The sequence below is a fragment of the Hemiscyllium ocellatum genome, chromosome 16 (genome assembly GCF_020745735.1).
Source record: "Hemiscyllium ocellatum isolate sHemOce1 chromosome 16, sHemOce1.pat.X.cur, whole genome shotgun sequence".
Taxonomy (NCBI): Eukaryota; Metazoa; Chordata; class Chondrichthyes; order Orectolobiformes; family Hemiscylliidae; genus Hemiscyllium; species Hemiscyllium ocellatum.
In genome coordinates, this window is record NC_083416.1 from 80294766 (window position 1) to 80320860 (window position 26095).

At 39.2% G+C, this 26095-nt stretch overlaps 1 protein-coding gene across 1 annotated transcript; it reads left to right on the forward strand.

Moving 5' to 3' along the window:
* Window positions 1-473: 473 nt before the first annotated feature.
* On the forward strand, window positions 474-26095 carry LOC132823110 (uncharacterized). Its single transcript, XM_060836650.1, has 4 exons — window positions 474-2903; window positions 15510-15632; window positions 18817-21348; window positions 26060-26095. The coding sequence occupies exons 1-4, from the start codon at window positions 474-476 to the stop codon at window positions 26093-26095; spliced, it is 5121 nt and encodes a 1706-aa protein (XP_060692633.1).

The window sequence follows — 26095 nt, forward strand, 5'->3', positions numbered from 1 at the left end:
GGTAAAGGTGCAATGAAAGAACTGCAAGTTTGCATTTAATTATTTCTTCTGCTTGCATAAATGTGAGCTTAGTAGGAACTTCGATCCAACAATTTCAAATATAGAACATATTCTGTGCCCTAATGAACAGTAAACAAATTATCATAATTTCAATATTTTCAATGACGTGCTAATATTTTCTCAGTGCAGTTATAGGCCGAGACTCTTTGTGTCGCTGTCTACCAATAAGGAGATAAAATACAGCTGGTGATCTACCACCCATCCCCCAACACCCGGGGGAAAAAAAGCAGAAGGAATGGTGGTGCCTGTACAAACGAAGTAGCCATCTCCTCAAAAGATCTCTACGCAGTGCAGTTTATTCGTCATTCTGATCGATTTACTTCGGGTAAGATGCAGCACATTATCCCCCAGAAGAATTTTTAAGGCTTGGAACTGTCATACCAGCAAAAGAAATGGCACAACCCAGCAATCGCATGTTGCCGATAGCGACCATCTTTCTGCTTTGTGCTTGGAATCTGGTTTCCGGGCAGATTCGTTACTCCATTCCCGAAGAACTGGAACATGGTGCCTTCGTCGGAAACATCGGAAAGGATTTGAATTTGGCAGTGGAAGAACTATCACGCCGTAAATTCAGAATGGTGTCTGCCTCTTCAATACAATATGTGGATGTAAATCGTCGGAGTGGCGTTTTATTTGTTAATAAAAGGATAGACAGAGAGCACCTCTGTGGACAGAGTGCGACGTGTTTATTGTCTCTTGAAGCAGTAGTTGAAAATCCTGTGGAGCAATATCAAGTCGAAGTTGAGATTGTCGATATTAATGATAATTCACCGAGTTTTCCTAACAGTGAAATTCATCTGGAAATTGCAGAATCAGCGGTTCCTGGAGCGCGTTTTCTTTTGGAGCACGCGCATGATCTTGACGGAGGAAACAATTCTATCCGCACATACCAGCTCACACCAAATGAACATTTTACTTTAGGTGTGCAAAGTCGCGGCAAACGCATAGTACCCGAATTAGTGCTGAAGAACTTTCTCGACCGAGAAAAGCAAGCAAAACACCGTTTATTGCTCACAGCGTTTGACGGGGGCTCTCCAGAAAGGACAGGTACCGCGCACATAACTATTATAATCTTTGATATTAATGATAATGCCCCGGTTTTCCGACAGTCGTTATATACTGTCAGTCTGATGGAAAACGTGCCAAAAGGTTCTATAGTGATTAAACTGAACGCCACTGATTTGGACGAGGGTCCTAATGGTGACGTGGTTTATTCATTTAGTAGTCACAATGAGGAAAGCGTTTCGAAAATGTTTACGATTAATTCAACGTCGGGGGAGATCCAAGTGAAGGGAATACTTGATTTTGAAGAAACAAGTTATTATGAGATTGATGTAGAAGCTAAGGACCGGAGTGTACCACCACTATCTGCTCATTGTAATGTGCGAGTGGAGATCAAAGATGTCAATGATAATCCTCCGGATTTACTTCTTAATTCTATCTCACAGTCAATCAGTGAGGATGCTCCCAGTGGAACGCTGGTAGCATTGATCGGTGTAACAGACCGAGATTCCAATAAAAACGGATACACGGATTGTTTTATCTCTCCAAACATTCCTTTTGATCTGAAATCGGCGTTTCTAAATTCTTACAGGCTCATCACGAATAAAGCTCTAGACCGGGAAAGTGTGCCTCAATATAAAATCACGGTAAAGTGCACAGACCGAGGATCCCCCTCACTGTCCACCAACAAAACAGTCGTTGTGCAGATTTCCGATATAAATGACAATGCGCCACGCTTTACACAGCCTTCATACAAAATGTATGTGACAGAAAACAATGTGCCTGGAAGTTCCATTGGATCAGTGACAGCTTTTGATCCTGACATCGGTCAAAATTCACAGGTTACATACAAAATTGTGGAGAAGCCTCTTCAGCAGGTTCCAATGTCTTCATATATCTACATCAATCCGAAAAATGGCACTATATTTTCAAAACATCCATTTGACTACGAAGAGTTTAAAAGTTTTCAGATCCACGTTCAAGCTCAAGATGCTGGTTTGCCGTCACTTTCGAGTAGTGTTGCTGTGAATGTGATTGTCCTTGACCAAAACGATAACCGTCCTGTTATAATATCCCCTGGATCTAAAACGCATGTCAATTCAAGTGTTCTTCGATCTGCAGACCCAGGTTATTTGGTAACGAAGATCATTGCTTCCGATGCAGATTCTGGTCAAAATGGACGACTTTCCTATCAAATTATGCAATCCAACGATCCAGGTCTTTTCACAATTTCACGTAATTCTGGAGAAATAAGAAGTGTTCGGCGATTTAAAGATAGCGACGCGGAAACGCAAAGGTTAATTGTTCAAGTGAAAGACAATGGATATCCACCTCTCTCGACCACGGCCACTATTGTATTGAAAATAGCTGCGGAAAGCACAAACATTCAACCGGACGTCAGTGAACCCCGCAAGGATTTCCAAGGTTCGGAGAGATTAACCTTTTACATCATCATAACTTTGGGAGCAACCTCATTTGTTCTGCTAATGGTTATCATTGTTCTTGTTGTTGCTGTATGCCCAATGGGCGGGAGTTCTGCTCATGGTCGAGGTTGCTCTCTTTCTAATTGTTGTTGCAGCAGAGAATTGGAATATCAGAGTTCGAGTGTCAATCTTCAATACGTACCGGATTCCAATTTAATTCCAAACTTTCTGGAAGTCCATGGTAATGGATCGTTTTCAGAAAACTACCGTTACAAAATTCGTTCAGCGCCAGAAACAGCTGAATTAGCTTTCACGAAATTCAGTCCACAAATGCCTAGAACGATTGAAAGGAACGTAATGAACATTTCACCACAGTGTGGAATACTGAAGGATAACTGGTCTGATATACCCAATGAGGTGAGCAGATTTTCACTAGTTAACACCTAAATATTAAAATGCTTATGCAGAATAAGCTAATGAGGTCGACAAGCGCACTGCTATTCTTGACATACATGAACAAGATCTGAGTTTCCAACGTTTTCTGCAAAAGCCCAGCGCTTTTGGAAACTAAATGCATTGTAAAGGGGGCATGAGCAAATTGTTCCTGCCGCATTACTCATTCTGAATTTCTTGCTTATTTTTTGGATATTGTAATAGTTTCATAAAAGCCAGCTAAACCAATGGAATTCATGCAGTAACTTCAGTAGCATACTATGTAGCAAGAAAGCACAAAATCAGGAGAATTGAAGGTTTCTTCCAGTATGTCTAACTAACGGGAACGCTTCTCAGGCAAGTAGTAATTGCCAGCATAACTTCAATGCATAGAGTCACACAGCACGGAAACAGACCCTTCGGTCCAAATATTCCACGCTGACCATGCTCCCAAACTAAACTCATCCTACCTGCCTGCGTTTTGCCATAACGCTCCAAGCTTTTCCTATTCATGCACTTATCCAAATGTCTTTTAAATGTTGTGACGTTACCTCAAACCACCACTTTCTCTAGCAGTTCATTCCATACACGAACCACACTCTGTTTAATAGAGCTGCCGCTTATCATTTTTATGTATCTCGCCTCTTACCTTAAAAAAGTCCCCTAATTTTGAACTCACCCACCTGAGGGAAAAGACTGTCGTTATTCACCTTATCTAAGGCCTATGATTTTACAAACCTGTCTAAAGTTGCCCCTCAACCTCCAATGCTCAAAGTGAAAATATTCAGAACCTATCCAATCTATTTTTATCATTCAAACCCTTCAGTCTTGGCAACATCTGGATGCATATTTTCTGAACCCTCTCCAGCTTAGTGATATCCTTCCTTTAACAGGGCGACTAGACCTGCACGCAATACTCCAGAAATTAATTGTAACCTTCCATCTTGCGAGTTGATGTTTTCTTGAGTGATGATTAACTCTTTGTTAAGTATTGCGTGGCTTAACTCAGGAGCCCCGTCTGACAACCTTTCGCTTTTGCAGCAGAGGAGGGCAGCGTATTAAAAGCTTGCATAATTCAGTTGTCTTTGCTTCCCCTCGGCCCACTTCTTCGTCAACTGAAATTAATGTTTTGACTCTTAACGTACGACTATCGATTTCAGGGGCTTAAGTATGTCAGGTGGCTTCTCAAGCACAGTTGGCCATTCGTAAGATAATAGCTGGTCTGATTATTTGACTGTCTCACCAAACCCAATAACACTTTACCACCTCACTGACTAAGAATCCACTTATCTCTACGTCATTTCTTTTAAAATGTGTCGAGTTTTGAAGAGTGCAACGTTTATAATTAATGGTAGGGCCTTGAGTAGTGTTGTAAAACAGAGAGACCTTGGGGTTCAGGTACATAATTCGTTCAATTTTGGGGTCGTAATCTGACAGGGTGGTCAAAAAGGCGTCATGTTGAGGACGGGACAGGACATTGGTGAGGCCTCTTCTGGAGTCGACCAAGTATGGGAAGGATAGCATTAAGCTGGAGAGGGTTCAGAAGATGTCGCCAGATATGGAAGGTTTGTGTTATGAAGAAAAGTTGGATAGGCTAAGGATTTCTTCTCTGAAGTATAGGAGGTAGAGAGCTGGCCATAAAAAAGAACATAAAATCATGAGGGAAAGAGATAGGCTTAATGGCTGGTGCATTATTCCTAAACGGTGGATTTGAACAGTAGGGGCACATTTTTAAGGTAAGAGGAAAGATATTTTAACAAGATATGAGGGTTTTTTTTTGCACAGAGAGTGGTTAGCATGTGGAACAAACTTCCTGAGGAAGTGGAGAATGTGGGCAAAATTACAACGTTCATATGACATTTAGATTATTATATGAATAGGAAAGATTTAAAGTTTATAGACCAGGAGCAGGCAGGTGAGATTAGTCTGGTTTGGGATTATCATGTTCGGCATGGTCTGGTTGGACAGAAGCATCAATTCCCACGCTGTATGACTCTATGATTTTATAAGTACCTATGAGTACACGGGAAAGAGAAAAAAAAACTTCTCCTCAGCGTCATCTGAAATGCGTATCCCTTTACTCACTGACCCCTATATTTAGATTCTCCCACAGAAGTGGCATTGTCCCCATTTCCACAAGCCAAGACCTATCAGGATTGCATATCAACTCACCTCTGAATCTTTGGAACATTACGGGCTGCAGATGTAAGCTGTCCTCGTAAGACAACCCAACAATTCTAGCTCTTAGTTAGCATACATTCTTTGAATCGATTCCAACCATTCACATAGCATTCTTTAAATAAGGAAATCGATATTTTATTTGGTTTTCTGGATAGGGTCTCATCAATTCCATGTATCACTGAACCCCTCCACTTTTCTACCCAGTCTCCTACAGTAAGGAATAGCACTTTACGCCTTTCACCCATTGCCTGCTGCACATGCAAACCAATCTTCTTGCAACATTGAGGTCAATTTAAATCTCTGTGTTCTGCGATCATTCATCAATTACAGAATATCATTTTTTCTTCTTCCTCTTGAAATGAACAATTTTACATTTCTCTCAATATATTCAATTTGTCAGATCTTTGCAACTCATGTAATTCCATTATAGCCTGCTTTGTCTGATGGACAAATTACTTTCCCATGTAACATTGCACGATCAGTCTTTCTTATCTATTATTGTGTCGTCACTAATTCCTATTCCAAAACCTTTCCACCAAGTCAACCTCCAATGGTCATGACCTTGGACTGGTAATTTCAAAATCGTCAGTATCAATGCTTGTCATTTTCATAGCATGCTTGATGTAATGTGAGAATGTGAGGAAACTGAGGCAGCCATGAGTCGAGACTTAGATAACCATATGCAAAATCATTCATTCAATTAATTAACTAGGCAATTTCGTTATTTTAACAACAGGAATTAGTTGAATTAATTATTATGCTCGAGGATCTCTGTGTTTGTTCCTTAGTGACGCGAAGCAGTGTCAAATAAACGAGTGAGATAGTGAAGACAATAGCTTTTCAACATCTTCTCCAACGTATCAGGTGCTCTGCATGTCTCAGTAAAGAAACAGTCAAGCTCGACTCACAGTTTGCTTTCTCAGTCAGGTTGTTGTTCCATAATTTCTCAACCAACTTGGAAGCATCTGCCACTATTCTGATTAATGTGTTGATTTCAACGCTGTGTGACAGATGGTTATTGGATTTTGAGCCCAGATATGTAAAGCTATCAACGATCTCCACCATCAAACAGTCTGTTTGCATAGATAGTGTTGCCTTAGATAGTGTTATGACAAGGTTTTAGATCGAACCATTGTGTTCCTAAAGTTGAAGCCAAAACAATAATGCTACAGCATATGCCATTTAAAGCTGAATGTGTTCCTTGATAAAGACTACTGATGTTGCATGGCCAGCATACAGAAACTCTGAATTGGTACTCTCTATCATGGATTTCACTTAAACAAAGCTGAAAAAAAATTCCATCAGTTCTACTATGCAAACAGATATTGTCAGTAGGTGACTGAAGTCATACGGCAGTAGCAATGAGAAGAATAGGCATAAGAATATCAGTGCGAAAATACAATCGTGTTTTACACTATTATGGATCTCAACTGGTTCTGATATTGCTCAATCATTGTTGTCTTATCCATTGCATGATTCTAAAGAGAGAGCTGACATTGAACAATTTCAGTGACAGCCAATTTTCTTCACCAGCTTATATAAGCTACTTCTGTTCACATTTTCAGATGCCTGGTGAGACTAAGGGAGGCAATGCATTGTGGGTTCCTACTTTTTATGACATATCCTTTTATCTATCACAGTGAGAACATCTTCAGCTCTTCTATTTTTAAATCTATAGTGGTTTGAGGTAGATGTCTTCAGCTCAAGATTTGCAGGCTAAGGAGGTCAGCTTAAAAAAAATTCTTCACATTCTTGAGCTCAGTCTTGTTGTAATCGCTATTTCTTTACAGTGTTGCAATCTTTGCATTACACACATTTCGTGGCATTACAATGCCTCTCCATTAGAAACAGTTATTGTGCACACTGCAGAATAGCAACCATCTCATGATTGGTGAGTTCAAGTGACATTTTTATTGGAGCATTCAATGCATCTAGTTACTTTTGGGAATGATTATTATTTAATAAATCAATCACATTTCTCAGTATTACAACAGCATGCTTAGGTCACCATGAACTCCGTTTCTGATATTCAATTTGATAGTTTTCACTCTGTAATTGTTTCTGACTTTCAAGCTGCTTTCGGAGAATCAAGTCGAATCGTATATTCTAAGTGGTGACTACTTTTACATCGTATGTTAGGTTTCTCTCATTTCTACTGGAAAAGGGTTTGTACCAAAAATGTAATGTAAAAATTCCGTTTGTGTATCTTTCATAATATGCAATCATTCTTGCAGTTATTCATGTCTATTTATCACGATTAAGTCCTCTCTCTCTCTCTCTCTCTCTATATATATATATATATATATATATATCTGCAGTGCATTGTATGCAACATCAAGCATAAATGAAAATGATGGATTGCCTGTGCACAGAAAGGCAACTAAGCTTTTTTTTCCCCTCAATATTAGTTAGGGTTGCCTGCAGTTTTCTTGAAATAAACAATGTATACAAGATAAACAGTTATCTTACGCCACGGGGTTACAGACAAAAGTCAGGTGTTTAATGAAATACTGTTTAGTTTACCTTGCATGAATATAGGTTCACCAACATTCAAGAAACGTGACATAATCAGAACAAATTATTTCTTCCTGATTGGCAATCAGCTACAAGCTTCAGCATTCACTCTTTTCACCACTGACACATAGTGACAACAGTGTACACCATCTATAAACAACTAAACAAAGATCTCACGAAAGTACCTTCCAAACATACAACATCTGCCATATCTTTGGACGAAGCCAGCAGATGCATGGCATTACCATGACTTGCAAGTTATCCTCCAGCATTTGCAACACAATGACTCACAAATATGTCACTGTCCTTTCTCTGTTAGTGAGTTAAAGCGCTGTAAATCAAATCCTAAAAGCACACTGGTTATCCATTCACTCCAAGGATTCCCAGTCTTCCAAGGCGAATGCTCACCCATGACTTTTCCATGGTATTTAGGGATTAGAAAAAAAACCCATCAAATTTATTTTCAAAAAGAAGCAAAATCACACAATGCAAGGTTAAAAATCTCAATAGTTTGTTCAACATCCAAAATTCAAGATTTGTGTCAATGATATTTCTTATTAGAAATTTCAGCAATAAAGATTTCATCAGGAAAAGAAGCAGGAATGGAAGGAAGGGGAATAAGCCTGCTGTGCTTTGACCAGCAACACATTTGCAGCTGTGATCTCCAGCATCTGCAGACCTCATTTTTTACTCGAATAATTAAATGAAGCTATGAGATAACATGGAAATCGGAAGACAAATGGTGCAAGGCAAAGGGGCCAATAGAAAACTCAAATGTGTTCTCAAAGTAGGCAGAATTTGCAATGTTGTCGGCAGTAGTAATATTGTGTTCCTGCAAACTGAAGCCTAGGTAATAATCTGAAATGTCTGAACTCAGCATTAATTTCAGACATGTGTCTAGGATCTAACAATAAGTTGAGATTCTCTTCCCTCTGTTTCTGTTAAGTTTCATTGGAGAAAATGCAACACAACAAATACGGAGAGATCGAAGTGAGCTTGAGAATGAAATTGTAGAAACCAAAAGTTCAAGGACAGTGTTGAGTTGAAGAGAAGAGTTTCAGGAAGTGATCAAATGATCTTTTCTAAATAAAACTGTATGGGAAATATTTTGTAAGGAAATCAACAGAGTGGAGGAAAAATGCATCCGAGTTTGGATTTAAGCAGCAGAGAGGTTGTTGATTTAATTTCAAGAAGGAGAACGAAGAATGGCAGTTAAATGTAATGACTTGAACAGGCAAGAGCTATTTAGTAACATTCAGATAGGGTTGATTCTGCGCCTACATTGGAGAGCCTCATCTACAGTAGAGTGCCCGGTTCTAGTCGCCCAGTCATACGAAGGATATTATTAAACTGGAGTGGGTTCAGAAGAGATTTGCCAGGACGTTGCCGAGTATGTAAGGTTTGAGTTATAAAGGAAGGTTGGGACTTATTTCACTGGAGCATAGAAGGTTGAGAGGTGACCTGATACAAGTTTACAAAATCATGAGGGATATAGATAGGGTTAATAATATTGTCTTAGAGGATTGGGGTTTTCAGGTCTAGGGGATAACATTTTTTTAATTGAGAAGAGTGAGAGATCTAAAAAAAAGATGCATTGTTTTGTACACAGAGGGTGGTTCACATGCGGAATGAAGTGGTGGATGTCAGTACAATTACGATGTTTAAAAGACATTTGGATAAGTATATGAATAGGAAAAGTTTGGGAGGGTATAGGCAAAGATAAGACAGCTGGGATTTGTTTAGTTTAGGATTATGTTGGACATGGACTGGTTGAATCAAAGGGTCTGTTTCCATGCTGTATGACTTTATGACACAGTGACTATATGATTTCGTCATCGAAAGTTGAAATATAGTTTCAAAGTTCAAGACGATTTCAAGTTGTGGCCGTGACCAATACAAATAAATACTCGAATAACTGCAAAGACACATTACTGAAATAGAGGAAAATATTAATACACTTTCAGAATTTTGTCTAATTAGCAAAACGATTGTATGTTAGTTAAATGTGAGGTGATACATTTTTGGAAAACTCTGGAAAGCAAATTATCACTGAATGTCTCAGTAGAGTGGAGGAGCAGATATCCCAGGGTACAGACACAAATATGCAAATATTTCAATACACGGGAAAAGTAGCAGAATGTGCCAATTTAGCGACTACATATGTACCCAAAATATGAACAGTCTCAACTTTCTTTCTCTGAATTTTCAATATTTTTGCACTAGATGTGGGCACCCAGGGGGCCAGCATTTACTGTCCATTATTCATTATATTTAAGGAAATGGCTATAGAGTCATAGATATACAGCACGTAAACAGGCCCTTAGGCACATCTCACCTATACTAACCAAGTTCGCTAAACAGGACCAATCCCATTTGCCTGCACCTATCTTCTTCGTCACCTCTTCAAAGGACTCAATCAGGTTTGTGATAAACGATTTCTAACATACAAAGCCATGCTGACTGTTTCTAATCACTCCTCGCCTTTCCAAGTGCAAGTAGATTTGTCTCTCAGAATCCCTCCAACAACTTATCTACCACTGATGCTAGGCTCATCCATCTGTACTTCCCTTCCTTTACGTTGCACCCTTTCTTAAACAATGGCACATCATTAGACACTGTCCGGTCTTCCAACACCTCATCTGTTGTGTCGATGATATAAATATCTTTACCAGGTGTCCTGTACATTCTTCCTGACCTCCCACAGTTTTCTTGGCCAAATCGCCAAGATGTATCCACCTTAATGCATTTTTAGACCTCCAGCATCTCCTCTTTTATGATGTGAACTCCTTTCAAGACATCACTCTTTATTTCTCCGGATCCAATAGCTTGCATGACCTTCTCCAGTGTAAATACTGATGAGAAACATTTGTTTAGGATCTCTTCCATTTCCTGTCGCTTCTTACATAGAGGACATTATTGATTCCGAAATATTCCTAAGTGTTACTAAGTAGCAAGACCCAGGAGTTTCCCCAGAACAGGTAAGAATTTGAAAAAAAAAGTGCAGACTAAGTTATGAGGTCAAAGAAATGAATGATGAAGATAGTGAATGAGCTACAAAACGAACAGACTGATGGTATCGTGATAGAACTGAATTTTTCCAGAAAACTGAGTCCAGTTCATCACACTAATAGCGTCTGCTTCATAGATACTGAAAGTCCTAATGAAAGACAAACACACAATAAAACGCAAATGCTAAGATGTTCTTGCAGCTGTGCTATTGTATGACTCGCTTTCGGGTCAAGGGCAACCAAGGTACTGAGTTGGAAGTATTCAGCAATTGTTGTTTCATTTAATTCTGAAGTGAGAAATTTAGCTGAGGGTTTATTGGAAATGGTCCTTGTCCAGTGTATGTGTGGTGCAACTGCTCCAGACTGATTACTAAACTAAATCTGGATTTTTTTTTACCTTGATGCAAGTAAAAAGGTTATGATCATGACTTGAAAACTTCATAATAGACACGAGTAGTGTGAAATTGTCAATGATCTGCCATATCCTTCGACCGTTGGACAGATAAAGACTATGCATGAATCAGTTTCAGTCCAACAATATTGTGCTATTATACTATTGAAAGTCAATTTCTGAGACTGAGAAGATTGATAGCCAGAAATCGGTGCCACAATTACTGTAATTTGCTGTATATCAATTCTCTCTTCCCAATTTCCCAGCGATTGATGCAAATACTGTGTCCCTGAATGAACACTGATTTGATTTGATACATGTATATTGTGGACTACTCAATGAATTGTGTGCTTTTCGCACACTGTCTGAATACATGGTGACGATGGAGACCTCAGTTTGAAGCCACACATCGTCATCTGCGAGCATGAAATCATCACTCTCAACAAGCATGAGCATTTTGAACAAATACAAACTTTTCTTAAAAAGGCTTCAGATTAATTTCAAGTAGACCCAATAGTAAAAATGTTGGCAAGACCCTGATCAAATGAAGGTTTTAAAAATGTTTGTTAAACATTTGGAAATATAACAGGTATGATAGTTCATGAAATACTATTGTCATTGTTGTTTAAAAATTTTGTTTGTCAAGTGAGTAGAAAGACATATCGCTTTCAGTAAGCCTTTTATTTGTATGTGATCTGTGTGAAGAAGGGAGAAAATATAGTTTTAGTTTTATTTTAAATTTTGATTTCTATGAATGTTGAAGAGTTATCTGAAAGTATGCTTACATGCATTAAGTTCAGCTTTATAATAAATCCTTTGAGGTGAATATTTAATGCTTAAGAAATCAAAGCAAGGAATTGTAAGAGAAAAATTGCCTGGTGCTAAGCAATAAGATAGTCTAAGACACTTAGAAACAGAGAAAAGCTTTTTTCTAAGGACAGTACTATCCAAACGTCAGCTCTTGATTTCCAGAGTAAATCAGATCATTTAGAAGTCAAAAACCGCAAACATCAGCAGTGCAGCTCAGCAGCTACCAAAATAATCAGAGCGAGGGCAACATAGTAGGAAGGGGAAGACTCCAGAACCAGAATGATGGGGTAGTACAGTTTAAGCAATTGAAGTTAATAAATAAGTGTGCTGTTTAACTGTATCTTTAAGGGTCTTGTGAAGAGACATAAGTTAATTACGTGAATGCAAAAATTTCTGTGAAAGAAAGAAACTTACCATCGGCCTGTCCACTAAACAAATGGGAAAGGTTGGACCAGATCTAAAAGCTGAAGTTCTAAATTGGAGAAAGGCCAATTTTGACGGTATTAGGCAAGAACTTTTGAAAGCTGATTGGAGGGAAATCTTCGCAGGTAAAAGGATGGCTGGAAAATGAGAAGCCTTCAGAAATGGGATAAAAGAATCCAGAGAAAGTATATTCCTGCTAGGGTGAAAGGAAAGGCTGGTAGGTGTAAAGAATGGGGGATGATAAGTTGAGGGTTTGGTTAAGAAACAAAGGAAGCATATATCAGGTATAGACCTGACAGATCGTGTGAATCATTGGAAGAGTATAAAGGCAGTAGGAATATACAAAAGAGGGAATTCCGGAGGGGACATAATATAGCTTTGGAAAATAGTATTAAAGAGTATCCAAAGGGTTTTTTACAAATGCATTAAGGACAAAGAGTAACTAGGGAGAGAATAGGACCCCTCAAAGATCAGCAAGGCAGCCTTTGTGTGGAGCTGCTGAAAATAGGGGAGATCCTAAACGAATATTTTGCATCAGTATTTACTGTGGAAACAATATGGAAGATATAGAATGCAGGGAAATAGATGGTGACATCTTGAAAAATGTCCATTTTCAGAGGAGGAAGTGCTGGATGTCTTGAAACGCATAAAGGTGGATAAATCCCCAGAACCTGATCAGGTGTATCCGAGAACTCTGTAGGAAGCTAGAGAAATGATTGCTGGGCCTCTTACTGAGATATTTGTACAATGGATAGTCACAGGTGAGGTGCCGGATGGCTGGAGGTTGGCTAACATGGTGCCACTGTTTAAGAAGGGTGTGAAGGACACGCCAAGGAACTATAGACCAGTGAGTCTGACGACAGTGGTGGGCAAATTGTTGGAGGGAATCCTAAGGGACAAGATGTATTTGGAAAGACAAGGACTGAGTAGGGATAGTCAACATGGCTTTGTGCGTGGGAAATCATGTCTCACAAACTTGATTGAGTTTTTATAAGAAGTAACAAAGAAGCTTGATGAGGGCAGAGCAGTAAATGGGATCTATATGGGCTTCAGTAAGGCATTCAACAATTTTCCCCATGGGACACTGGTGAGCAAGGCTAGATCTCACGGAACACAGGGAGAACTAGCCATTTGGATACAAAACTGGCTCAAAGGTAGAAGACAAGAGGGTGGCAATGGAGGGTTGTTTCTCAGACTGGAGGCCCGTGACCAGTGGAGTACCACAAGGATTGGTGTTGGGTCTTCTACTTTTTGTCATTTACATAAATGTTTTGGATGTGAGCATAAGAGGTACAGTTAGTAAGTTTGCAGGTGAGATCAAAATTGGAGGTGCAGTGCACAACGAAGAGGGTTACCTCACATTACAACAGGATCTTGATCAGATGGGCCAATGAACTGAGTAGTGGCAGGTGGAGTTTAATTGAGGTAAATGTGAGGTGCAGCATTTTGGGAAAGCAAATCTTAGCAGGACTTATACACTTAATGGTCAGGTCCTAGGGAGTGTTGCTGAACAAAGAGACCTTGGAGTGCAGGTTCATAGCTCCTTGAAAGTGGAGTTGCAGGTAGATAGGATAGTGAAGAAAGTATTTGGTATGCTTTCCTTTATTGGTCAGAGTATTGAGTACAGGAGTTGGGAGGTCATGTTGCGGCTGTACAGGACATTGGTTCAGCCACTGTTGGAATATTGCATGCAATTCTATTCTCCTTCGAAAAGATGTTGTGAAACTTGAAAGGGTTCAAAAAAAAATTTACAAGGATGTTGACAAGGTTGGAGGATTGAGCTATAGGAAGAGGCTGAACAGGCTGGGGCTGTTTTCCCTGGAGTGTCGGAGATTGAGGGGTGACCATATAGATGTTTAAAAAAATATGAGGGGCATGGATAGGATAAATAGGGAAAGTCTTTTCTCCGGGGTCAGGGAGTCCAGAACAGGAAGGCCTAGGTTTAGGATGAGAGAGGAAAGATATAAAAGAGATCTAAGGGACAACTTTTTCACACAGAGGGTGGTACGTGTGCGGAATGAGCTGCTGGAGGGAGTGGTGGAGGCTGGTACAATGGCAAGATTTAATAGGCATTTGATTGGATATATGAATAGGAAGGGTTTGGAGGGATATGGGCCGACTACTGATAGGTGGGATTAAATTTGGTTGGGATATCTGGTCAGTATGGATGGATTGAACCAAAGGATTTGTTTTCATGCTGTCTATTTCTATGACTATGACTCTATCTAAGTTCTGTTTTCGTGTCTGTAAGGTTGTTGTCTTCGGCAAAATGTTTAGATCTTGATTTTTATATTCTGTATTAAGACTGATTTCTGAAGATATTGAATTGTGCAATATAATTTGTGATTTATTTTCCCCTTTCACCTGGTCAAATGGTTAGGAGAGACTGTTCACTATTGCATTTTCATGGCAATCTGAAACAATCAGAGTTAATTTGCCTAAGTAAAAGCTTTTGGTAACTGCATGTAAAACTTGCATGGGGACATCTTAACCAATGAGGGTCCAGTGAGCAGTCAATCCGTGCGCATGAAGTACATATTGTTATTGTTTTTTAAAGCTATTTTTCTTGCATCTGTCTTGTTTAGTAAAGTTTGAATAGTGCATTTTACATAATGCTAGGATAGCAGGTCAAACCAAATCAGCCCAACATCACTGGGTTTGCAACAAAGTGAAATTAAAACATTCAATAACCCTCAAAAGTGCTGACATGTTCCTAACCAGATATTACAAATTATCGATCTTAGACAACAAATTCACAACTTAAACAAAAATTAACCATTTAGAATTCAGAATACAACATTCACAGAACATTGAGGAACTACAATTATATTTATTATCTAAGCTGAATATTCTTTGATCATAAATCCACATGCACAGACAGACAGGCAAGCGCAGTGAATTAAGTGAATTTTTAAAAAGAAAATAAACGAATGACAATTTTTCAGTTTGATGAATATGTCAGCAATGAATACTAGACTGTCTCAAAATTCTTGGACAATAAGTTATCTTACAGACATATCTTGCTTGAAGTTCAAAGCCATTTGTCAATGCAAACAGCTTTTGCAGACATCTGGAGATTTTTTCAAACTGAGATTGTTTCTTCAACCTTTCAAGAAGTCGATAATTGGAGAATAATTATACAGAGCCAAAACCAGATACTACCCAGTGCAGAAACTTCCAAAGTAACAGTACCTCCTGGCCACAAACCAGTCATAACCAGTGAATTTTTTTTTCTTTTTTTCTTTCAACATTCCCCCTGTTAAGCTAACCAGTGCCTGTCCTCCATTCTTCGACAATTTAACATTCAAACAATTGTCAGACCCTGAACAGAGTCCGATTCAGCGCCAGTTCATCTACAGTGTCTTTACAACTGTAATTAACATCGATGTAGGTTCGCTCACGGATCTGAAATGCTCGTTTTCAGATGTTTTGTCTCCATACAAGGTAACATCTTCAGTGAGCTTGTAGATGACTCACTGGTGGTATAGCGCGCTTTCTCTTTAAATATTTGAGTTTCCTAGAACTGATGATGCCATTTCCTGCCGTGACGTCATTTCCTATTGCAACGTCATTTCTTCATTCTTTGTCTCAGGGATTGGTAAGTGGGATCCAAGTCAGTGTGTTGGTTGGTAGAGTTCGGTTGGAATTCTCCTATGTGTCTCTGATTGGCTTGTTCTAGGATAGTGTGTTGTCCCACTCGAAGTGTAATTAACATGCATAATGTTTCCAGCTAGTTCCCAACATCAATCATCTGCCTTTTGTTCTTTCGTTCATTTATTTTTGAGAAGTACAAGTTCGAAGTTCAATATAAGTTATAAGATAAAAATAAAACAAAATTGAAAATAGTGATGCTAAACAACCTGTTTTGTCAGTGCTTTCAGGTTATGAACTACAAAATAATTAATTTGCAGGAACAGCATGGCTAAGGATGAGGCAAGTTTTTTCCCCACAACACAATTTTGACATTGCCAGGGTTTAAAACTGGTCATATTTTCCAAATGATCAGCCACTGTTACATCTGAGCTTGAGCGAGCAAGAAACCCTGGATCAAGTTCCATTTGTTTCAGATGTGTTTTGTAACATGGGTGAACTGTAGAGAGAGTGCATTTAAAGTATCCCCAAAAACAGTGGTTGAGATTAATCAAATTCTGTGAAGGCTGGCACCAGTGATGTTGATGAATTCTGAAGGAGCTGTAATTATGGATAAACATGTTTTCACAGTATGTGTCTTGTAAATTACAGGCATATTCTGCACTTGCATTCACAGAAAATGTGAGTGTTCATGTATCACCCACTGCTCATTCGTCGGTTAATTTTCCCCGAACATGCAGTAATTTGGACCTTATATCTCAATCCATTATTGCTGAGAACACTTTAAACTCTCCCCAAAGCTTTTTAAATCAAGGTATTCATCCACGTCTCACCCAGGATTTCTAGTTTAAAGGTAGAGACACTACCAATGCTTTTTTTAAAGAACATACTTCCTCTTCTGATAGTACAGCAGTGAGGCAAGCAGAGAATGCTGCTACTTGCATCAGCAACTTGCAAGCAACTAGCAATTGCAACATATGCTGGCTGTCTATTTCATAATTATTTGGAATATCAAAGCAGTGCATTATTGCGGTTGGATTTTCAATACCTCTTGCTCTATATGATGGTTAGACCTTACACAGATTAGTTATCTGATGGTAAATGATGAATTTAATGTGCCTCAAACCTGCCACGACTGTTATTTCACATTTACATAATTTCAGAGTCTTTGTTTTCCTTAGAGAAGAGGATCCCTTCGATACCTAGGGTAAAACAGATATTTTACTGTGAATGTTTCATAGGCATTTCATAGGCAAGTATGAGCTCTCTATGTTCAGATCTCAAACACCTACCAGGCCATGCAGTGCTACTTTGCTTTTTCTACATACAGCAAACTAATTTACTGGAACTTATAAATTCTAAAATCAGGATTGCCGTAAAGGACGAGCTGAGTATTCATTACAAGATGGCAGAATTTCTTCAACCAACTTTTTTCTATCTGCTGAGTTTCATTCCTCCTACTTCACTGTTGCAGAAGATTTTTTTTCATCTTAAATGCTTTCCATGTGAACTGCTCTACACAGCAATTTGTGAATATCGTGTTAAATAAATGTTGCCATATTGTAAAATCAGCTGAGCTGAGAATATGTATTTTCGTGTGTTGTTGCAGTGATGAGAGTCCAGTTTCAAATTAGTTGCCTTGATATGTGACCTCTAAAGTATATATGTCGATGAGTATCCACTCTGACCGGAAATGAAAAACTAGTTGCAGGCATAACATTCAAAATTAATTAAAAACACAATGCTGTGAATGCTGGAGGTTTAGAATAAAAGAAAAAAAAGTGTTGGTAATAGTTTTGGGGAGCATCTATGAAGAGAGAAACAGCGAAAAGTGCTATATTTCAGTTATCATGTTTACTGAACTCGGGGCACACAATCTGCACGTCCAGGGTAGATGGCTGGAGAGTTCACATTGATTGGCGTACCTCTTTGCAATTTACCTCTGTTCCCACTGCAAGCATAAATCAACATCCAGTTGCTTGTCCCTTTTAAGTTTCTACTTTGCTCTCATTCTCATATCTCTGTCGTCGGCCTACTGCACTGCTCCACTGAAGCTGAAAGGAAACTTGACGAACAGCATTTGATTTTTCAGTTTATGCACTTTGCAGGTTTAGAAATTCAACATTGGATCCAACTATTTTAAACCAAATCTTGGTGATCATGTTGTTTTCTTCTCATTGATCGTTACTTCCACACCTCCATCGCACCTTTTATTTGTGCTTTCAGTCAGGAGCATATCCGGCCGAGGCACATGCATAAAGTCCTTGCCTCTTTTTCTTGCCAGCATCCCGCCCTTTGGTTCTGGACTAATGAGTCCTCTATGGTTCAGTCTCTTAATTTCACGTATGGCGGATGTTCTTTGTACTATTCTTCGTTCATCACCTACTCAAAAACAACCACATTTTCTCAGTTCCGATAAAAGATATGGTCTTGAAACTTTAACTCTGTTCCTTTCTCCATAGATACTGCCGAATCTTCTCGTCATCGCTCGTACTTTGTTAAAAATTTCAGCATAGTAAAGCGTTTGGTTTGAAAAATAAAGAATACCAGGTATTCTGGGAAGCACTGCATGTGGACGCAATACTACATTAATGATAATTTCAATAGCGCAGCAAATGTGACATTTCATTTACATAATTGTACATAAATCAATAATAAATTAGCAATACCACTACTTTTTAAAAGTTGAGAGCTCGCAAAATTAATTTACTGATTTCAGAAAGTAATATTTCTCATAATTTACATGATGTACAGCTTTAATGTGACCTCAGTGTAGTTATAGGCAAAGACTCTTTGTGTCGCTGTCTACCAATAAGGGGAAGAAATTTAGCTCGAGATCCACCACCCATCCCCCAACACCGAAGGATGAAAACAGGCAGATTGTTATCGTTCAGATGAATGTACCGAGCTACCCCCCGAGAAGATCTTCTCGGTTTTCGACGTACGTCATTACTTTGGATGAATTAATTGATAATTCCAGGCAGAAGAAATAATGAGGGCCGAAAGACACATCTCTGCAGAGGAAATGACACACAGGGACGGTTTCTTTCTGTGCAGAAAGACTGCGATACCGTCCATCTTGCTGCTTTGTGTGTGGAACCAGGTTTCGGGGCAGATTCGTTACTCCATTCCTGAAGAATTAGAACGCGGTGCTTTTGTAGGGAACATCACGAAAGACTTAGGATTCAATTCAGCCGACCTCGCAACTCGCAGATTCCGGATCGCCCTCCAAGCGCCATTGCAATATTTCGATATAAATCTTCAGAATGGAATGTTATTCGTCAATAAAAGAATAGACAGAGAAGTACTCTGCGGGCAAAGCCTCACCTGTTTACTGCCTTTGGAACTGGAAATTGATGGTCCTGTGGAGCAGTATGATGTCGAGATCGAGATTATTGATATAAACGATAACTTTCCCAGTTTTTCAAAAGGAAAAATCAATTTGGAAATTGCGGAGTCTGTTACACCTGGAACCCGGTTTAATTTAGAAGCTGCACAGGATCCTGATGCAGGAAGCAATTCTGTGCAGATGTACCAGCTCACCTCCAACGAACATTTCTTTTTAGATGTACAGACGCTTGGGAAATGGAAAATACCTAAGTTGGTGTTACAGAAGTCGTTAGACCGCGAAAAAGAATCAACACAGCGTTATTTGCTCACTGCTATTGACGGCGGAGCGCCTGAGAGGTCAGGCACTGCTGAGGTAACTATCATTATCTTAGATGTTAATGACAATGCACCAGTTTTCCAACAGTCCTTGTACGCTATTAGTTTAACGGAAGATACTCCACTAGGCACTTTAGTTATTAAGCTTAACGCGACGGATTTGGATGAGGGGTCCAATGGTGACATTGTTTACTCTTTAAGTGGCTATGGTGAAGAACAAATAGCTGAAGCATTTAATATTGATCCCAAAACTGGAGAAATCACTGTTAAAGAGAGACTGGATTTTGAAGAAAAAAGTATTTACGAAATACATGTGGAAGCTAGGGACATGGGGACGCAGTCACTTTCCACACATTGTATTGTTCAAGTGGACATCAAGGATGTGAATGATAATGCTCCGGATTTGATTCTAAAACCGATTTCGAGCACAGTCAGCGAAAACGCTCCCACTGGGACTTTGATCGCGACGGTGAGTGTTACGGATCGGGATTCTATTGAAAACGGACGTACGAGTTGTGATATCTCCCCGAATATCCCGTTTGAGTTGAAACCTTCCTTTAGGAACACTTACAGACTAACCGCGAATGGCAATCTGGATCGGGAACACGCCCAGGAATTCGCAATTACTGTGACATGTGAAGACGAGGGACGCCCTCCACTATCCACAAGCAAAACCATGACTGTGCATATTTCAGATGTAAATGACAATGCGCCCAGCTTTACGCAGACTACATACACGCTCTACGTGACCGAAAACAATCCAGCTGGACATTCGATTGGATCAGTGTCAGCGTTCGACCCCGACTCTGAACAAAATGCCCAGATTGCTTACAGACTTCTAGACACCAAAGTCCAGGGCCATCCAGTCTCTTCATATGTTTCAATTAACTCAGAAAATGGCGTCATCTATTCACAACGATCCTTTGATTACGAGCAGTTGAAAAGTTTTGAGATCCTTGTTCAAGCTCAAGATGCGGGTCTGCCGTTTTTTTCCGGGAATGTCACTGTGAATGTGATTATTCTCGACCAGAATGATAACGCGCCTGTCATTACAACACCTAAGTCAATGAATTACAGCAAAGCGACTGTGCCTCGATCTGCCGATCCAGGATTTTTGGTAACTAAGGTAATTGCTTCTGATGCTGACTCAGGACAAAACGCACGTATTTTCTATCAGCTTGTGCAAGCCACTGATTCGGGTCTATTTGCAATTGCACGGAATTCGGGAGAAATCAGAAGCGCTCGTCGATTTAAAGATGGTGATGCGACCACACAAACACTAGTCATCCGGGTAAAGGATAATGGTTACCCACCACTCTCTACTAGTACCACTATCACACTCATTATCTCTGAACAGAGCGAAGAATTTCAGTCAGAAGTTGACGACTTCCACCAAGATTTACAACAATCTCCCGATTTGGCATTTTATATAATAATTTCTTTGGGAATAACATCGTTCTTGCTTCTTGTTGTCATAATCGCGCTTGTTATTGCCATTTGTCCGAACACAGCACAAGCTGACAGCAGTGGCAATTGTTTCCTGACCAATTGTTGCTATGCTACAGAATTGGACTCCAAAAGCAGAACGAAAAATCCAAGTGCCAACCTTCAGGTTGTGCCAGATTCTAAGTTAATTACCAACGTCCTTGAAATTCGAGGAAATGGATCCCTTTCAGACACATACCGTTACAAAATTCGATCAGCACCAGATGCAGCGAAAATGGAATTAATGTACTTTGCTCCAGTTAGTCCAACAACTTCTGGAGTTTCCGGGAAGAATATTAGAACATGTGCGTCAAGTGAATCTGCAAACATAGTGAACAGATGGAAGCATATATCTAACGAGGTGAGTATATTACGTTTCAGTAAAACACATAAAAAATGAAGACTGCAGCATGGATCAGCAGCTGAAGAGTCAGGTTACTTATGTTTAAGACGTTGATCCAGCTGTTTTCTTTTCACTCCACAAGCTCTATTTTGACTCATGTGTAATTTTGTCCAACTCTCAACTGTGTTTTGCCAGACTTCATGGTAGCTAACATTACATGTTTTGTTTTGACAAATTGCAATGCATTGGTATTATATCATTCGGCTATTAAGCATTTACACCAAAGTGACTACTTTCACTGTAAGCTATTGAGTAATCACAGCCTAACATCTAGTTTTGTCACGTTGACTGTCATCTAGTTCGATCTTTATTACGTAACAATCGCATAAATTCAACTATTCATGGGCGTGCAAGTGACTCGTATGGGCTAAAACCAAGCCGAATCACCCAATCAAGACTATTTAGTCAGCTAAGTACTTGATAAGTGCATGTATTCCTACTGCCTCATACTCTGCGCATTAATTAGGCTAATCCATCACAAAAGATATGGAAACAACATGGCTCAAGACAGTGACATTTGGAGCAGTAAATTATGTAATGTACACAGGCCTAAATGAGATCGATACAGATACTTTGTGGATGTAAATGGCATTTCAATTTACCAACAGCAAAATTAACGATCATAATGTAACACGCGTTTGTTTAAATCGTCTAATGTAATATCATTACATATTCCGCGTGATTAGGGAACGAACATTGGAGAAGTAAAATTACACTAAGTATTTGCATTAAATTGCTGGAGCACTTTACAGTCAGCCATCACTTTGGGAGTAACTTCCAAGGTAGGGCAAAGCTGCAAAGCTCCATTTTAGAGGAGAGATGGACAGTCACGTTAGGAAAGAAACACACTAAACGAGAAGGATTTATGATTTATCATCTATTTTATTGTATTCAAGATTTCGTAGATATTAAGACCTTGCATCTCTAGCACTGCGGTTTAAGCCAACAAGTGACATCTTAAAGGTCGCGTTCCTCCGCTCCCAATAGCTGCAGCAGAATTATAATTCAAGCAAGTTTTTTTTAAAATTCATTCATGTTTCGTTGCGTTTGGTGGCATCAGTTCGTTTTCCAAGATTGTTGTTAGAATCAGTTGTCTTTCACGTTGTGGATTATCATTTAACTGAATGAGCCGGAGGAAGAATACAATTTCCTTTCTCATTTACTCGAGAAGCATGCTTTCAAATATGCTTTTCAGATTGAATATTATGTCACGTGTGCTTTGTTCAATCTTGAAAGCTATTTTTGACCAAATTATTGCTTTGTGCACGATGGGAAACATAAGTTTTGGTTGGACAACATCACTGGGGCTTTCTATTCTTTCCCCAACTATTAGCCCAATCTTTCTTTGGTCACTCACATAAGTTACCCTTTGACCTCATTCATTTCGATCTCCTGCAGTACTTCAATCAAGTTTGAGAAGCAATGATACAGATTCAAAACGATGGTAGGAATTACAGTTTGAAAGGTATTAAGAAGATAGCAGGAAGCAAAGGCAAACATATGAGATTGCAATTGTGAAGTATTGTTTATTAAATGTCTCAATGTAGCTTAATGGGTGTGGGTTGATAATTAGAATCTGTGCAAGGCAGAACAAGGCTTGTAGCAATTTCAGATTCCTGAAGAAGGGCTTATGCCCGAAACGTCAAATCTCCTGTTCCTTGGATGCTGCCTGACCTGCTGCGCTTTTCCAGCAACACATTTTCAGAACAAGGCTTGTACCAATTTCAGTCAGGCAAATTATAAATTACAAGTTCACCAGAATGTCATTTATTTAAATGATATCAGAACGACAGCTTGGGGTTTCAGTTGGTTCTTTAGAAGGAGAAGCGACCAATAGAGTGGTACTGCAGGTAATTAGAACAGAGTTTAAAAGTTAATGTATATGCCAAGTAAATTTCAAGCCATCTACAGCTGTTTGAAATGGTGACCATATGAAGAAGATGATTAGAGTGCATTGTTTGTGAGAATACATTGAGCATTCTCAATTTAAAATGGAGGATTAATTACTCAACAGGTTCAAAAGTAAGATTGGGATAACGATAGCATCGAGGGAACAAATATTTTGAAGTCGGTAGACAAAGAGTGAGTTTCTGCCACCAATGTATTATTTAACTCATGTCTATGGTTGATGATTCAAAATGCAGAAAACCTGAGGGGAGGTATTGGCACTCCAAGACTTTCCTGCTCTCTCTTCCTGTGCTTTGCTTGGCTCTGTGTCACTTGTTTATCTCATATTATTCTAACGGCCTTATGAGGGTTAACTATGTGATTGTGAGATATAAATGGAAATTGTGTTTTGTGACTACAGTTAAGTCATTTAAGTCACTGTCAAATATCATAAGTATCCACTTGAGAGGTCAAAAGCATTGGATTTCATTCTGGTGAAGAATGCACAGGATACTTTAGTTTGGCTTGATGTCAAGCCTGGAAATGAATAGTGCCTCCAGAAGAATTAGCTTATAATTCTTGCATATATCGTATCTATTTTACCTAAATTCTGACAAACCCTCCAGCACGTAATGCAAACTATAAGCCTACATGGGTTTCTTTTACTTATCAGCCATACGTACTCCAGATTAACTGCCTGTTACATTGGAGAACAGGTTATTTCTCTAAAAGGACGGGTGATGCATATCTTCAATTTTCATTCGTTATTTTGTAGAATATGCTAGATTTCAAGCTTTTCAAACTATTTCTTGTGTGCTTCACAAACAGCATGTTGTTAGTTCTCTTGAGCTTGGCATCCTTGACCAAGCATGGACTAAGCCATTGAACAAAAGAGTTGAGGGGAGAGTTAAAGCCCTTGACAATGAAACAGTAGTTGACTGTATGTTGACTACACCAAGGAGATTTTTTTTAAAAAAAGCCTTGGGGAAATAGGAAAGATAAGGGAAATTCCTCATTAGTTGGAGTCATGCCTAGCACGAAGCAACAAAACTGTGTTTTCTGGATCCCGACCTCATTATTCCCAGAAATGCCTCAGAACAGATTTGTCTAATTAAACTGTTCAGAGAAATTTTTACACACATCTGGGGCACATAGGAATTGAATCTGCCCTACTGGTACAGATGTAACGACACTATCACCAGAAGTACTCTCACAATAAATTCCTCAGCATATTGTCCAAGGTTTAATATCCTCACCTGCCTCATAAATGGCATTCACTCCAACAAAAGTCAGCAATTAAATTGTTCACTTAAAAATTCATAAAGTTGAGCACCGTTCCCAACTCCTCCAATGCTAAAGTAACCTGTCTCAATATGCATATAGATCTGACCAATAGTCAGGCTTGGCCTGTTGAGATATTTTTTTAAAAATCACATGACACACTTGACAGGTAATGCCCACCTCCAAGGAGAAAAAAAAATCCAAGCAGTTGCCTTGATGGTCAATGGTATTACCATCACTAAATGTCCCACTATTAACATCCTCGGTGTTACCATTAACCCGTGTCTGACAGGACCCATGATCTGAATACTGTGGTCACAGGATTGGGTCAGAGACTGAAAACTCTGCAATGAAGAACTGACTTCCTTTCTTTTCAAAGCCTATCCACCATGGGCAAGGTACAAGTCAGGAATCTGATTGAATACTCTGTACTTGCTTGAATATTTGCAGCTCTGACAGCAGACAATTCAGCATCATCCAGTCCAAAGCAGCCAGTTTGATTGATTACTTATCCATAACATTTAATATTTGGTCCCTCCACCAGAGTTACACAGTGGCAGCAGTGTGTCCAATCTACAGGATACACTGCAAAACTTACAAAAACATCTTAGTCAACACCATCGAAAAATCACCTTTAAGGACTAAGTTTGCTGCTGCAAGGTAGCCCCTCAACAAGTCACAAGCCACGCTCACTCGTGTTGCCCTCCTGTCGACGATTCAAGCTCCTGGCATTCCCTTCGTAATAGTACACTGGATGTACATACATCACATAGAGTACAATAGTTCAAGAAAGAGACTCATCATCGCATTCTCCATTACAATAAGGGATGTAATAGACATTGCCTTGGTGCGCAGCACTCACATGTATCACCGAACAAAAATAAGATGGAAATCTATTTTACTAACGCGAATCAACAACAGAAGTTGCTCGAAAACCTCAGCAGATCTGGCAGCTGTGAAGATAAATCAGAGTTAACATTTCTGGTCCAGTGATCCTTCCTCCTAATTAGATCTGAAACATTAACACTGATTTCTCTTCAGAGATGCTGCCAGACCTGCTGAGCTTTTCCAGCAACTGCTGTTTTCGTTTCTTATGATTCAGCATCCATAGTTTCTTCGGTTCCAAACCTTGAATAGCAGGATAAGTAATTATTTGTACTTGGTTCACTCAAGTATTCTATTGTAACCTTTTGTGGCCCAAGACTTGCATTCTAAATGAAGCTTGAAGCTATTGCGTGATAATTTTCAATGATACCAGTGTGAATGTGTGTGACTTTTCAACTTGGACAAAACTCTGTGTGATATGCTGAGAAGAATCATGGGATGCACCACGTTTTCTTGCATTCCTAAAATTCAAATGGCTCCAAGACTTGATTTTATCTATTCAGGATAGGTTTTCATCTCACCATATTATTTTCAGATAACCTACTGATTACCCACTAATCCTTAATTATACCTATGCAACATTCATTAATTAATGTTGTTTTTTTGTGTTTAATAGTCTTGGATGGATTGCAGTACGCAGCCACTAAATTAG

Excerpts from the sequence above, each read along its gene's own strand:
- LOC132823110 (XM_060836650.1), top strand. The coding sequence starts at position 474 with ATGTTGCCGATAGCGACCATCTTTCTGCTTTGTGCTTGGAATCTGGTT. Across the intron at positions 2,904-15,509 it reads GGTCTGATATACCCAATGAG|CTAACCAGTGCCTGTCCTCC; the intron begins GTGAGCAGATTT and ends CCCCCTGTTAAG. Across the intron at positions 21,349-26,059 it reads GGAAGCATATATCTAACGAG|TCTTGGATGGATTGCAGTAC; the intron begins GTGAGTATATTA and ends TGTGTTTAATAG.